Source organism: Convolutriloba macropyga, chromosome 3 (assembly GCF_964194025.1).
Source record: "Convolutriloba macropyga chromosome 3, txConMacr16.3, whole genome shotgun sequence".
NCBI classification, from domain to species: Eukaryota; Metazoa; Xenacoelomorpha; order Acoela; family Convolutidae; genus Convolutriloba; species Convolutriloba macropyga.
The window spans coordinates 8,972,185-8,987,850 of NC_134470.1; the positions used below are offsets into that span (position 1 = coordinate 8,972,185).

General features: G+C 35.0%; 1 protein-coding gene across 1 annotated transcript in view; it reads right to left on the reverse strand.

The window, feature by feature from the left end:
- Positions 1-15,666, reverse strand: part of LOC142336521 (uncharacterized) — a 105,468-nt gene that overhangs the window by 32,377 nt on the left and 57,425 nt on the right. Inside the window, exons 3-5 of the mRNA XM_075385427.1 lie at positions 15,190-15,446; positions 4,958-5,249; positions 3,525-3,797 (exon numbers count right to left, since the gene is read on the reverse strand). Of these exons, the coding sequence (XP_075241542.1) occupies positions 3,525-3,797; positions 4,958-5,249; positions 15,190-15,446 (822 nt within the window). The remainder of the gene's footprint in view (positions 1-3,524; positions 3,798-4,957; positions 5,250-15,189; positions 15,447-15,666) is intronic.

The window sequence follows — 15,666 nt, forward strand, 5'->3', positions numbered from 1 at the left end:
AAGTTAGAATTGCAAAATCTCATAAATCTTTTCCTTGAAAATTTTTAACGAGGTCTGGCTACATTAAATTTTTTTCACCAGACAGTTGTACGTTGTCTGTAGAATTTTTTTTGTATTGAAAAACTAGTAAAAACCGTTTAATTAGAGTTCAACAACAATTTTGTAGAGAGAAATGAATAGATTGACTAAATGTTTTTCACAAAATTTTCTAAAGGCTTATAAATTGCGATGTCGCGGCAATTGTTTTCCATTGAATTTGTGAGATTGAACAGTGATCACTCACACTAACCACAACACGCCATGGACAAAAATATAAAAAACAAACACTTTATTTTTTCAAGAAAAAACAGGCCAATTCAACTTTCAGTTTTTTAGTAAACAAAAACTCGTAACATAGTTCATTTCAATCATCACAATCATATTTTATAAAATAGGTTTTTCTGCAAAGCAAAAATATGAAATAATTAGGCAGAAAATTTCAAAATATATTCAAGACAAAGTTAAATTGGATTTAAAATGGTCAATTTTTCATAACAAAAAGACAAGACAAAAAAGACAAAAAGATTGGCAAAAAACAAAAATATCACTAACAAAACAAACCATATAGAGATACTAACCCAAAACTTCCATAGGCAATGAAGATTAAAAGAAGATACAAAAACGGCTGAGTTAATTACAATTAATTACAACGGGCAAAGTTAGAATTTTTAAAAATGCCTTGAAAAACCCCGCGGGTGAATTAAAACTTTCGCTCGCTTAGAGAATTATATAATAAAATATTATAATAAATACAGTTTTTTTCTTCAAAACATGACGAAATATGAAGAAAAATCAAATTAATTTCTCAATGCTTTTTACTTTATTTCAGCCGTATAAATTAAATACTTTTTTCCACGTATGGCATTTGACTTTATTTCCAAAAAAAGAAGTCAACGATTAAAAAAGGGTATCATTATTGCTGAAGCACATGTAAGATAAAAAAGAGACTGAAAACAACAATTCAGCAAACACAATTTCAGGGAAATATAACATTTATTGTGTGAATTCAATGTGTTTATGAGAGGTATATGTCGCTCATAAATGTAATATCTGTGCTCTTCATCAGTTAAAACTTATCACTTTTTATCACTTCTTCAAAAGGTAATCATTCATTTCAGTTTTTGAGAGCAATGTTTGAAGACCAACAAAAAGGTTTCAATTGGACTTTTTCAAGTTATTGTTTCAAAAAGAAACTATTTAGTTAAGCACTTTAAGGTTGGAATTGATGCCAGCGAGCAAAAAACGAAAGTCTTGAAAAAACAAAAAATGCAATAACTGCACTGATAAATTTTAATCTTTTAAGTTTTTATTTGTGGTGTGATTATGCAGTTTCTACTTTTTCAAAAATTTCTTAAGACTAGTTGTAGTGAATGTTAAATTTATAGAAATTATTTGTGGTTGTGCGCGTGGTTATTGATGAAGGTTTAAATTTGACAGACAGCTTTCAAAAGTGTTGAAATTCTCTATAGCAATAAGATAATAAACACAATTGTATCAGCCGCTAAAGCGAAAAGCAGTTAAAGTATCTTCTTGTCCCCCATTTAGCAGTAAATGGGAGTGATTGATCCAGAGCTCCTAAAATTGCTTCGAAATCGGACCAGCTCTTTATTGTTGATGACCAATAATGAACGTAGCGCAGCCATCAGACCTTTTCTTTTAAACCCGTGATGTAACAAGAAACCCAGGCTGAGGTACCAGACGAAAAATCGGTATGTAAGGACGATAATGAAAGCATAAGGGGGGTGTCGTGCGTTCAAAATTACATAGTCTGGAAATACGAATTAAGGCACAAAAGTCTGGAGATAGGTAACTTTGAACACACAAAAAGCCAGTTAGTGGTATTTTTGAACACTTAGGTCTTGACTTAGGGAACTTTGACCGCAGGAAAATTTAAACATAGCGGCCTTTGAGCGCACAAAAATGTTCCGAGTGAAAAAAAACGACAAGGACTTTTGAACTCATGGTTGATTCAGCACTCCTACTAGAGTGCTTAAACTCTCCTGAGATCTAAATTTGCAAATTCTCTAACGCAGAAAATGTTCCATCCGACATAGTGCTTGATTTTTGACATTTTTACGTCTAAATGTATAGAACATTGCTCTGAAGTTGTATCTAAAATCATGTTTCACTAAACGGATGCATGAAACCATTTACAACTGAAATTTTTGTCAATGGCGTTTTATTTTTCATGTGTATCAACAATTGAAGCCCTACATCGCAAAAATCACCCTATAATATCTATCCCGGGTCGAGGTTTGGTGGTGAATTTTCGTAAGAAATGCGGTGAAACGCGGTGAAAAAAAATAATTTTCACCGCGTATTTCTTACATCTTTTTGCGGTGAATGCGGTGAATCGCGGTGAATTATTTTTTTTCACCGCGTTCTCAGTATTCTTACAAAAAAGAATCATCCCCACACCGGTTCGAACCTCTGACCTCCTGCATGCCTTCATATGCTTATTCCACTGCGCCAACTGTCACTAAGGTCTTTGTTATTTCTTGTGAATTTAAATCAGATTAGGTAAACTTTGGAAACCATATGCGGTGATTTTTTGTAAGAAATGCGGTGAAATGTGGTGAATTATTATTTTTCACCGCATTCACCGCATTCACCGCATTTCTTACATTAATTTGCCATAATAGTCTATGCGGTGAATTTTTGTAAGAAATGCGGTGAATTTGGTGGTGAATTTTTGTAAGAAATGCGGTGAAAAGCGGTGAATTATTTTTTTTCACCGCATTCACCGCTATCACCGCATTTCTTACGAAAATTCACCGCATTCACCGCATTTCTTACGAAAATTCATCCTAAAACCTCGACCCGGGATACTTAAAATCAATAAATTGTGAAAATGTTGTGAACAACCTATATGTATAAGCATAGGGACAGTTCTGGACATAGTCGCATGAAAGTCTGGACATACACACTTTTGAACGCATGAACAACGCACAACAATAATTGTGCGCATGAAAATCTGCTGAACGCACAAACGCTTGGAAATGAACGCACCAAAGTCCGGACATACTTACATTTCAAGGCAAGACACGAAAGTCTGGACATAGAGGTTTTTCGATTGGGCCGGTTTGGTCATGTAATTTTTGGTCTGGCACCTTTTAAGTTTGGTCAACTATGTATGGCGGAAAGTACCAGACCAAAATCTCTGATCTGTTGACAGAAAAATTTCTGTCCACCTGTGACAGAAGACAAGAACAAACAGACCGGGCTATGTATGTCAAAAAAATTGTTGTGGTTTGGTTGTTGAAATATTTTTGTTGAGACATATGGCTTTTGGGACATACTCCTGAGACTAGAGGAAAAGTCACACAGGTTATTTAAGCATTTTCGCTCTTATTTATCAGATTTTTCACGCGTTTCTTTTCCATCAGTTTTTCCTCACAACAGCGTTACACAACAATCGGTAAACTCACTTGCACCAGAACAGTTTTACAGCCTTTTGTAAACTGCAATTTTTTATCCGAACTTACCTGGCGTGATCAACTTGTGGCGTGACACAGCCAGACACACAGTAATAGCAGTCACCCAATGTTGCAATCTTTTCACATCTGCACTGCTCGCAAAGTTCATCAAACCGACCGTAGAGGTCATTTAGAAGGTCAACCAGTTCAGCTGCACTCTTTCCACTACTCATGTCTGTGAAGCCGACTATGTCTGCAAACAGGATGCTGACATTTTCACGCAGTTCCACCTTCAGTTTCCGGAATCTGTTCCAAGTTGATCTCTGCTGGCCTTGGAGTTCTCTGGAACACGAAATGTAAACAATTTGTTTTTTTTAATTCGAATTTAGCTTCCGAGCTGTGTAGAGAAGTAAAAACATTAGGTGAAATGCGAGATAAAATGAGAAAAAAGTTTTTCGACACTATGTTTCCAATATCGAAAAAAGATGTGATGAAAATGATTTCAGAAATTTTAAAGAAACTGTCAAAATTACATTCCAACCACTGGAACCTTGTTTGTGGAAAGCCCCAATATTTACCTGCATACCGTAAACTATCAAGGAAAACGTTCCTCCGTCCTCTAATTGTGTTATTGGGGGTGGGGGTTAATTAACAAATCACCCGAGGGCATTGTTCTCACAGTATTACTAAAAGTTTATTCGTTCCTTCGCGGGTACCCAGCCAGGTAGAACAGCCAGGTACCCAGCCAAGTATCCAGCCAGATACGAATCCAGGGAATCACAGCCAGCTAGAAGTGAAATGTTTAGTCAAAGTTATGTGAATCGCCATTTTAATTCATTCTCGATTTTCGAAATTTTCATTTTCGTTCTCTGTACAGTCTGAGAATTGCCAAAAACTGAGCAGACGAATACCCTTATGGTTTCGGTCATGCTCAGAAGTATGACAGAAAGTTGCACATAATGCACATAATAATGGCGGTCGGTTTGTACTCTGTGTAGACTGAGACTTGCTTGTTCTTTTGAAAATGCTATGCGACAGTTCTGTTTTAAATTGGAATACACTGCTACAGGTCTGCTTAGCTCTGCGACCAAATTCCGGCCAAATACTTTAGGTTACATGGGATGTTACGCAATAATAAATTTTCAAAGCGACAGGTAAAGCACTATAGCGCGGGGGGGGATTCACGGAATATAACACCAAATTTCATCTAAAGTTCAAATAAAACAACCTACTGCTGATGTTGATGTTTGCTTCCTGCGCTTAAAATCGACGAAAAAGGATCAAAAAACAAAAACAGAAAAGTTTTGATCGATTTTGCTAAAAAAAAAGATCGACAAAAAACTGAGATTTTCTCATTTGGCTAGGAAGTCAACAAAAAACGATTTTTGTATGTTTAAAGTTCTTTAAAATTCGACGATAACCGACTATCCTTGTTTACTATTTTAAATTCAACCGACATCAACACGGGAATTTCCATCCGAAGTTTGCACAAAACAACCCACTGTTGATGTCCATGTGAGGGGGTCCTAGACTTGATAAGTCCTTTGAGGGAATCCTTGTGATGCACCATCGGTTGTTGTGAGTTCGCTTTAGCCATATCAGCCAGACTCTGCAGAGCCAGATTGCGAGGCATGACAGACATAAGCATGTTCTCCAGATTCTCCTTCTCGAGTCTCAACACTTGAAGAGTGATGAGTTTGTGCGCCTCGGTTAGGAATAGAGTTCTCTGTCTACATGACAGGGCGTGGGAAAGGTGCATCAGGCATAGGTTCACTAACAGGCACATCCATAAGTCTAAAATGACATTCAAGGTTTGGAATTGAAATTGGTCAAAATTGTTTATTCCATTTTTATCTACATTGATGAAAATATTGTACTTACTTTATTAAGACAAAACTCTAGTTGCAAGAAATCCAAGCAACACTCATTAATCCATGTTTTGAATAACAATTGAAAACGGACCCTCAACTCATCCAACAGTATTCTCACTTTCAATTTGTCCATATATAAAATCGCACACACTAAATAAATTTAAGGTAAACTCACATTAACGCTGTAAATTTCTGGCTTGGTTAAGGCAAAGTTAAGGAAATTTGTTGGAGTAAAATTGAACGTTTTTTTAGGCAGTGAGGCCTTAAGTTTTCAGGTAAAATTTAGGTAAAGTTAGCCTTAGTCAAGGTGAGTTACGGAAAGGCAAATCTACCTTAACAGTTGAGGTGAGTTAGGATGTTTTTTAAGGTAAATTTACCTCCTTATTTTTGTTTTGTGTGCATGTTGATTGCTCACGTATTCATGTTTTTTTTTAAATTATAGATGTCATGATACAATCAGGGGCATTTATTGATAGAGGGTAAAAATTTCTCTGGGATCAAAAACAATATTGAATTTAAAAAAATGTTGTATAGGCTGCATAGAACATAAGTGTACCCGGGTTGAGGTCCAGACCGAAATGGCCTCTGATCGGACCATCCCAGACAAAAGTAAACTCTGATCAGACCGACCCAGACGGATTTGTCCTCTGATCAGACTATAGTGCGCTCGAAGCACCGTGTGCGCTTAAAGTGCGCTCGAAAATTTCCTCTGATCAGGCTATTGTGCGCTCGAATGCCACCTCCTGATCAGGATAGTGTGCGCTCGAATACGCCTCTGATCAGACTGAAGTGCGCTCGAAATTGCTTATGATCAGACTAATGTGCGTTCGAATCGGCCTCTCATCAGACTTGTGTGCTCTCGCATTGGCCTCTGATCAGATAAATGTGCGGTCAAAACTGCCTCTGATCAGACCGTCCCAGACCGAAGTGACTTCTGATCAGACAAATTCCAGACCATTGTCCAGACAAAAGTGCGCTCGAAGTCTTCTCCAGACAATGTAATTCAAGCGTGCCGAGAACATGTGTGCGCTCGAAGATGGTCTGATCAGAGGTCACTTCGGTCTGGCCAACTCAACCTGGTTAGGCTTATGTGGCTTTCATAAGACCAACAAGAAAGTTTGGCTCTAATCGAGAACAGCATAGCTGTTGGAGTCAGAGTTTTGTAAGCTTGTGCTCGAAATAAGCATTTTGTAAGCCCTTGCAGAAAAACAGGACGGCTTAGATGTTTTAAAACCTTGCATTCCATATAGGTGAATCGGGCATTCTTGGATCTGCCATCGCAAAGAACTGTTCAGGGCTTGCATAAGTTAATTATGAACCCTTCGTCTTTTATTGCAACAGTTGTTCCTCTTGCTTGCAAGGAATCTAAAAACTTACTCAGCGATATTTTACAAGATACAAGAATAAAAAATCATTAAGATTATCTTCTTGTCGTGGTCCTTCAATTGACATCTCTTTCTTTTTAATTATTTCCATCACTTGCCAAGTGTTCTTACTTTTCGTCAATTCCGAGTCAATTTCTCAGTGGTTGAAAATTCCTCTATCCGTGGTTAAATCAAGTAAAAACAATTTTTAAGAAAATGTTCGCTTTCTTTAGGCGACAGATCAATAAGCCTCTAGTTATTCTAGCATCATCCTGCAAGATTGTTGACAAGTTTTTCCAATTTTTCAAGATACTGCAAACCTTGTGGTCCAGCTATTATCAATGATCTGTTTTAAGTTACCTCTTCTCTCTGGGAGGAAAATACATGACCCTCCCGTGTCAAAAAATTGGGTATAGGAAATAAACCCCCACGGAAAAAACCCCACTTAACTTTAGATAGGAAACAAGGCGGCTCGGTAATGTGCGATGGCACATAAGGTTCCGACCCCGCCCATCCACAAATTTGGCATAATTGTCTACCAAATGAGGAACAGATAGAAGAACCCAAAAATTATTTTTTGCGATTCCCAAAAAAGCCCAAGTCTTTTTCAAAAAATTCTGTATCAACGATAAGATAGCCTCCAAAGCAAATAACTCAGTGGAGTAAAAGTTGATGCATTAGATTGCTGTAATATGTCAATATTAAGAAAGCGAGTCAAGACGAAAAGCAAAATCAAACAACAACAACAACAAACATTAATTACATCAAAAAATTTATGTCCCTCTCAAAAACTAAATTTAATAACAAAATCAACATACCGTCAGATAAACCCAAAACTAAACAAAAATAACTTATAAATCCCCAAAAAACATATGCGACCAGTCCATAAAAAGGTTTGGTAACAATTATACAAGAAAGAACAAAAACAGTAAAGTAAAAAAATTAACTTATTTTTTTGAAACAGTTAACTTCAAAGTAATAAATACCATTAGGAATCAATTAATATTACAACAAATTTACGATTTCCACTATTTCTATAGAAGGGCATTAGGACCTATCCTTATTCATTTTTTAAAGCGGCTAAAAAGAACAACAAAGAACAAACAAAATTTCAATTGAAACTTGCCAGAAAACGCTGTCAAAACCGTCAAGCCAATTTTTGGCACTCAAAATACATTTGATTGCGCCTTCTTCAAACAGTTATAATTTAGTACGTGGCTATTCATTAGAAAGACTAGGTAACAAGCAGACAAAACAGCGAAGTGCTAAAGTATGTAATTTTTTTTTCGAAACAAAATTACATTTAATGTCATGAAAGGCATTAATAACAAAAAGAGCTATTTAAATAGGGTCGTTTTTCCAAAAAAAGTCCTCGAGACCTGTAATTATCCAGAATATTTCTTGCATCTACAAAAAGAACGTCAAATATGACAAAAATCACATTAGTTTACTTTTTTTGTGAAAAACCGGTGTCGAAGCCAGTAAGGTCATAACAAATTCTTTAAAAGATTTTGGGACACCAATCCCTATTATTCCTTTGACACCCATAATGTTATATTTGACCTGTAGTTAACTAACGAGATTAGGTAACAAAAAGAAACATAAAAAGAACAAAATTGCGAAGTTGAAAAAATTTTTTTTTTAAATTTTGGAAAACGATTGTTTTGATCGTCATGAAAGCCATCAGCTATCTACTAATATCAGAATATCGGTTCTTCTACTCTTCTATGAAAAACCAATGAAAGCTATCAATATACAGGAAATTTCATACGACCGAAATGACAAAGTATAAATGACAGTTAGAGACAAAATTAAAAAATTCAATTGATTTCTTCAAGAAAGAGGCGTCGAGGCCGTTAAAACGATGATGTATATCTTTCAGAATTTTAATATGTTCAATTGTGCCTTATTCTGAATGCTAATGAGGTGACATGAGAACCGTCAAAAATGTGATAATGTGACAAAATTAGAAAACGTGAAAAACTGGCAAATATAAAAAAAAATCTGAAATCTTGTGGTATCAAAGCCAGAAAACAATAATTTCAGGCTTAAAACTGCAACTGAGAATAAATGTTAAATAAGTAGAAAGAAGAAGCGGTCGTTTTTTTGCTGACATTGAGCTGGAAGTTGTACAAATTAAGAAAAAAAGTAGAGAAAATGTTAATTAAGCCATTATTTATTGAAAGGTCAATTATTTTTAAAAAAAGAAACGACCATAAATTTTCAATTAAAAAACTTAATGCTTTAGCTTGGAGCTGCTTAACAAGCAAATCGGTTGGACCTATCACTCCTGAGCTTTGATTTCATATATTCTGTTTTTTATTATTAAAAAAAAGTCTTTTTTTTTTAAAAAAAAAAGACCGACTGATTAAAACCCGATTTTTTTTGGATTGTAACAGTCCTAGAATGGCCAAAAACAAGCCCTAATAATACTTATTGTCCCTTAGGAATAACTGATTTTTCGAATGTTGTAGATATAGATAATTTGTTAGTTGAAAACTCAAAATAAATTCTGCATTTTTGATAATCAACGAGTAAAGTTGGCAAAAAACGGCAAGGTTTTAACTACAGTGCACTCTCAGCGGACTCTGAAGTAGAAATAGCTCCCCTCTGAGTCTACAAAGATTTTTTGAGTGTTGTTTGGGGATATACTGTCGGCAAATTTAATCAAAGTGGACTAAATTAGCTTATTTCGTGCTGTTTTTGATGAAAAAGTCTAAATTTTGAAATGTTTATCCAGATTTTTTGACCAAAAAAATAAAATCAAAACAATCAACAATGCTTGTTCGTATTCAAAAATAAAATCAACGACACTATTCTTAAAAATTATAACAAATTTTAGCAAAATTGACGAAAATTTAGGCAAAAATTCGGGAAAATGTGAATAAAAACAACGTGAATTCACTCTTCTTTTCTCAGAACTTTAAACCTCGATAACTCTCTGTAGAAATCGAAAATTAAAAAAATCTTTTTAATTCCATATTCTACGCTGGATGAGCTTTCTAATGATACCAGTCTCAGCTCTCTACGATGAATATATCGAGCGGCGAAAATTCACGGAACAAAAAAAAACCCAGTTGAGTATATAGTTCCTCCCCCCTCAAGAGGGTCGGAACAATAAACCTCCACGGAAAATAACCCCCACGGAAATAAATCCCCACGGAAATAAACCACCATTTGAAAATTGAATTTCGGTTCTGATAGTTTCATATGAAGTCCCACGGGCCGATGAGGCATGGCCATGGCCCGCAAGGCGCAGCTCTTTAATAGTAAAGTGGGGGTTTCTTTCCGCAACTGCAAAAAATTCGAACTGAAGTTTCCCCATTGTCTTTTGCAATCGAAAGCAGCTTCCTCGAAATAAAATGACCGCAAAGTTCCTTTAATGTATGAGTGTTTCGCTTGTAGCACTGCAAAACGCGATATCTTCCTGACCCAAATACACATAATTTATCTCATTTTGGGGACAATCTATCAGCTGGTCTTCTGGCAAGTTTCTCAGTTTCTTAGCCATAATTTTGGTGTCCCACTTTTTCACCCCTTTTTATTTAAACCCCTATCATCTACCCCGATTTGTTCACTCCTCTATCTTTTTCTATACAGATGATTAAAACACAGTAGAACAGATGTGCTTTTCTTGACGTGTTTCAATATAGTTCATTTCTTTTTTTTTCAGTAAAACTATGCAGCACTGCTTGTGGGGTTCTTTACAACCTATCCGCAGTTTCGATGACACGATATTAATTAGGGCAGTGTTTTTAGGGTCCAAGAGGTCTTTTTTAGGTACAGTGCCAGGCAAGGCTGGCTAAGTTTCCCATAATTTCTCGGAAATGAGACCATTATGAGTGCTACATTTTCCAAAATTTCCGATATCAAACTAGGGTTCTCAGTGGATAATTGTGTTGCTGCTCCATTTCGCCACGGAATATTTTTTTTCGATAAGCAATAGTAATTTTTTCCGCATTAATGCGGTAGTAAGACAACAGGATTTGTAAGATCTAAAATATCTTTCCATTCCTCTCTTTGCTTACTTGTTCAAATAACAGATTGTAAAACGCACCTAATTGTGCTTCTCGTTTCAGGACAAAATAGAAAATGACCTTTTGGGTTTCAAATGTTTGAATTGTTGACATGATTGTTGAATTTGTTTCGATTCAAATTGAAATATGTATTCAAATTTGACGATGTTTCCACTTCTCAAACCACTTTGCGTTTTGAGATTTGAGTCGGCTTTTTTATACCCCAACTTTGATTTTTAGGTGATAATCTATATAAATTACAGGTCATGTAGCTTATATTTTGCATTTCTGTGATATTTTACACATATATATTGTTTTCAAAAACAAATGTGGGTTTTTCAGCTTCGTTTTTTTAAATATTTTTTCCCCGTCAATTTGTAGCTCAGTGTCTGTAGACACAGATCAGAACCCCTTTACAGTGAGCTATAATTTAATCTTTAAGACACTCTCAGCTTCAATCATTTCTTTCTCGGCTTTGTTACTACTGTTACTACGATATTTCGCAAAACGTTTGATTTTTGTAAATTTGTAAATTTTAAAAGATTTTTGTTTACTTTTTAGTTTTTTAACAAAGTTCGTAGGTACCAATGGCTTTGAAATTTTGCGCAATTGAACATCGGATAATGACATGTCCCAATTGCTTCCTACGAAAAAATAATTGTACATTTTAGTGATTTAAGTTGATCTCTAATGACATTAATAACGGTGAAATGTTTTCAAATGGAAAACTTCGCACCTATCTGCTTTTTTTGTCGACTTGTTAACCAGTCCCATTGAGGACAGGTGTCGTATCTTTTCTAATGAAGTATAGTTTAAAATGTGTTGTTTACATTTTATCTGATGCGAGTTTGATTTTCTTATGATTTTTGTTCCGACCCCACTTGTGGGGGGGGGGGGAGGAACTATATACTCAAATGGGTTTTTTTTTGTTCAGTCAATTTTGGCCGATCGATATATTCATCGCAGAGAAATGTGAGCGGTATCAATAAAAAGCTGGTCCAGCGTAGAATTCACAATTAAAAAGATTTTTTTGATTTTCGTTTTTTTCGAGGAGTTATCGAGGATTGAAGTTTTGTGTGAACACGGGATATTTGTTCACTTTTAGCCTGATTTTTCTTCAAATTAAGACATTTTCTATAAAAATAGTATTTTAAACTTGAATTTCTGGCCAAAAATTGAACCAAATTTGTGTTTCTAATAGATTAAAGACGATAAAAAAAGTCTAGTTCCGGTCACATAGGGAGCTTCAATATCAAAAAAAAAATCAAAATCTATTTGAGAGCTCTTTTTTTGTAAAACTTTTCTGCTTTTTTTTTCGCTTTTTTCAATCACCTAGCGACAAGTCACTGTTCATATCCAGGTTCCTTTAAAAACAAACTTCCTTTACAGTCAAATGAAGCCCAGTGAACAAAAAAATCGTTTTCAGGGAATTGCTCATGTTTTTCTTTAAACTCGACTCTGAGTTTTCGTCGTTTTAAAGGAAACTTTGAATTTTTCTGAGGTTTTACTTATTTTTTGGAGCCTTATGGCATGGACTCATTGACTAACAGTGCAATATAATCCGTAAAGAGATTTAAGTGAGAATATCTAGTGCTTTGAGAGGAGAGCTAATGGCTGTTGAAACTTTCAAAAAATAATTTTTCGAAGTTTTTTTGAACATTAACCAATCATAAACTTTTTATCGTGAACTGAAGTCAGTCTCTGTAATGACAGCACCCTCTTCCGTCCCACTGTATCCAAATTTGATCTTTTGATCTAGCTGGTGGATATATCTTCTAACTACTAGTAATGAGTTCAATGACACAATATTTCAAAGGGTTTTAAATTTTTTTTTGGATTTTTCTGTATTATTGGTCACTTTTGAAATTTTATCACAATATCCTGAATTTGACAGCTCCTATTGGCTTAAAGAAGGCGTTAAGTGCAACACAGATAAATTTTTCAGAGAAAAGCTTATTGTTTCAAATGGCTTCGACCTTTTCTTCTTTTTGGTTTCTACTGATTTTCTACTGATTTTTGGTTTTCGCCTGTTTTTGTTGTTGTTTTCATAGTCATAAGACTTGTTGTGATGTCTTCTTGATTATCTATGCATGAAAAATATATATCTCCTGCCATCGTGTTTTTTAGCGTAGTTTTTGACCTCTGTTAAAAGCTTTTAAGTTTAATGGCTCTTAAGACTTTAAAAGTTTTTCGAAATTTTTTTTGAACATTAACCGGTCCTAAACTTTTTTTTCGTGGACTGTTAGTCAGTCTTAGTCGTCAATAACTTGTTGTATGGCCTCACTGACAAAAAATGAATGGCAAACAAACTTGTTGTCCAATGGAGGCTTCGTTTAGCGTGTTTAGTGGATTCCGCTGAAAGCTAATGAAATTAATGGCGTTTATACTACGAGTTTTCTCAAAAAATTCGTGGTTCTAATGTATTTGTTTATATTTGATTTCTTGAAATTATATTGATAAAAAATGAAATCCCATTGCGGTTAAAAATTAATTGAACATGGGAAAGTTTTTTGCGAAAAGTTCATTTCTTAATGCCTTCGACACTTTTCTCACTCAATTTTCTTCTTGAAATTACTGTTTTTGACTGTTTTTGTTCTTTAGGTAGCTTTAAATTGCTGACAAGTCTCCTAAACCTGAAATTGAGGATTGAATTATTGACGTTACTGAATCAGTTAATGAGTTTATAGCCCTTAGTCTTAAAGTTTATATTATATTTTCAAACATTTTTCAAACTTTTCAGTTTTTGTTGTTATTTTCGTCAAAATGTATTATATTATCATCAATGAGAGGGCACATCTAGTTTCTCGTATCTCAAAAATAACATATCTACTGATAATATTTGTCACCGACGCTTTGTTTGCTGGACAATATGCGTTTTAATAAACGTTTTTTGAGCAGTCAATTTTTGCGTTTCTAACCTTCTTTCAGAACAATCGCGTAGTAACAGCTCCAAATGGTTTACAAATCTGGCCCAAATAAACTTATTCATTCTTTCAGCATATTTCCTGCAGCTGAATTTGTAGAAATAAGACCTATATTAAAAATACGTAATATTCAGATAATAGATAATGATTTTAATGGTAGCAATAGTTTAATTTCGCAAATCGTTTCTAATTTTTTTTCTAAGTTTTTCTTTAGTTAGTTTTTAAGACTTAGTCTACACAAAGACAAGGCTTTTTGGTTTTGCAACAACTTTTTAGTTATTTATCAAAGATTATTTAGTTAAAAGCTAATGATTTTTAAGTCTTTTAAAATTTCTTCGTTTAAAAAATGTTTATTAATTTTTGAATTTCGCCTCATTGATAGTTCTCTTTGTTGACTTGTAACATAGTCTTATTAAGAAAACTTTCCATCCGCTGTATAGTTAAGAGAAATTAAATTTGAGTAGTTAAGGTTTTATCTGACTGCATTTTGACGTTGTTACTAAGTGCTTTTAAATTTAGATATTAAGTTTTTGCCGTGGAATTTTTGTTTTTGTTAATTTCCTTGTTGTTTTTTTTGTCTCGTAGTGTCTTTATGGTCAGATCTCATTGGCATTGTAATAAGGCATGGCATTTTGTGTGTGGCATTATGTTATTCAATTAGCAGAGAGGTTGTGTAACGATTGTTTAAAACTCAATCATCTATTTTTGTTATTTCTTCATTTGGTTGAAAATTAAGTCAAAAATGTAGATGAGCTCGGGTCGAAACATAATGTGCAAACGCACATTAACGAGCCGCCTTGTTTTATTATAAAAATCGAGTTTTGGTCGTAAATTAAGTTTGCTGTTTGATTTTTTTAAATGCCTTTTCTAGTAGTCCTATCATTAACAACTTTCATCGGCCCTCTAGCGTGGCATTATTGTATTCCATTGGTTGTTTGTTGAACGATGTGTATTTTTCTGAAAGTTTTCTATCTCTTCAATATTTGGTAGCGAATAAAGTCAAGAATGTGGATGAGCGGGGTCGGAACCTTATGTGCAACCGCACATTACCGAGCCTCCTTGTTAGATTTGTTTTTCATTCCGTTTCAACAGATTTGCCAGAAAACGCTTCATAACGACAAAAATTTTAAACTGTTGTGCAGGGTTCTTTATTTAGAATTAAAATCTCACCCCAAGAGAGATAGAGGCGTCTATAAACCCGGACCGAGGTTCCACACTAAACTCAATCCTAAATTCTAGCGATACGAGTGTTAAGGAACAGTCCACTATTAGTCATCAGGAAAACGGAGTAAGAGAGGAATATTGAGAACAATTACTCAAATAATCTTTGCTATGGGTTAGATGCTATAATACTCAAATTTTTACACTCTTTCCAATCTTTTGCCTGAGTTACTTCAGGGGAAACCTTTTGCCGGAAAATTTGGGAAGTTCACACTGAAAAGTCGTTGACGCCTCAATCTTGAGATACACCTGCTTCACTTGTCCGCAACCTATGTCCTTTGCAATCATGCATACCTTTGGTCTGGGGTCTAACGAAATTCTCCCCAAATAATACTCACCTATGATGAAAAGTGTGACAGCTTTTGAAGTCTTCATGTGTTCATAATCTGTCTCTTCACAGTCGAAGCCCAAATTTGAGTTCCAAGTCCAGAAAAGAGCAACCACCCTCACACAGACCACAATCGCCACAGAGTGTAGTGAGGAGATCAGGGTTGCGAGCCAGAAGGAAAAGTGGGAGACGAATTGGGTGAAGGTCAGTGTCAGCACCAGAAGAGAGAAGGTCACGGGGTCAAGAGTCAATGCATGAACTGGGCAGCTGAAAAAAAAACAATGTGTTAAAAGAAGTCAGGATTATATGATATTAACAGGCCGAGAGGAAAACTTAATGTCATCTGTGCATGAGATAAGCTTGACATCCTGTTCAAGAAAACCAAACAAAAACGACATGAAAGAGTTCCGTATGTTCGGTTTTTAACGTAAGAAACTGTCGGTATTTTTGGATTTTTCGGCATGTTCGGTTTCAAACGTCGGAAATA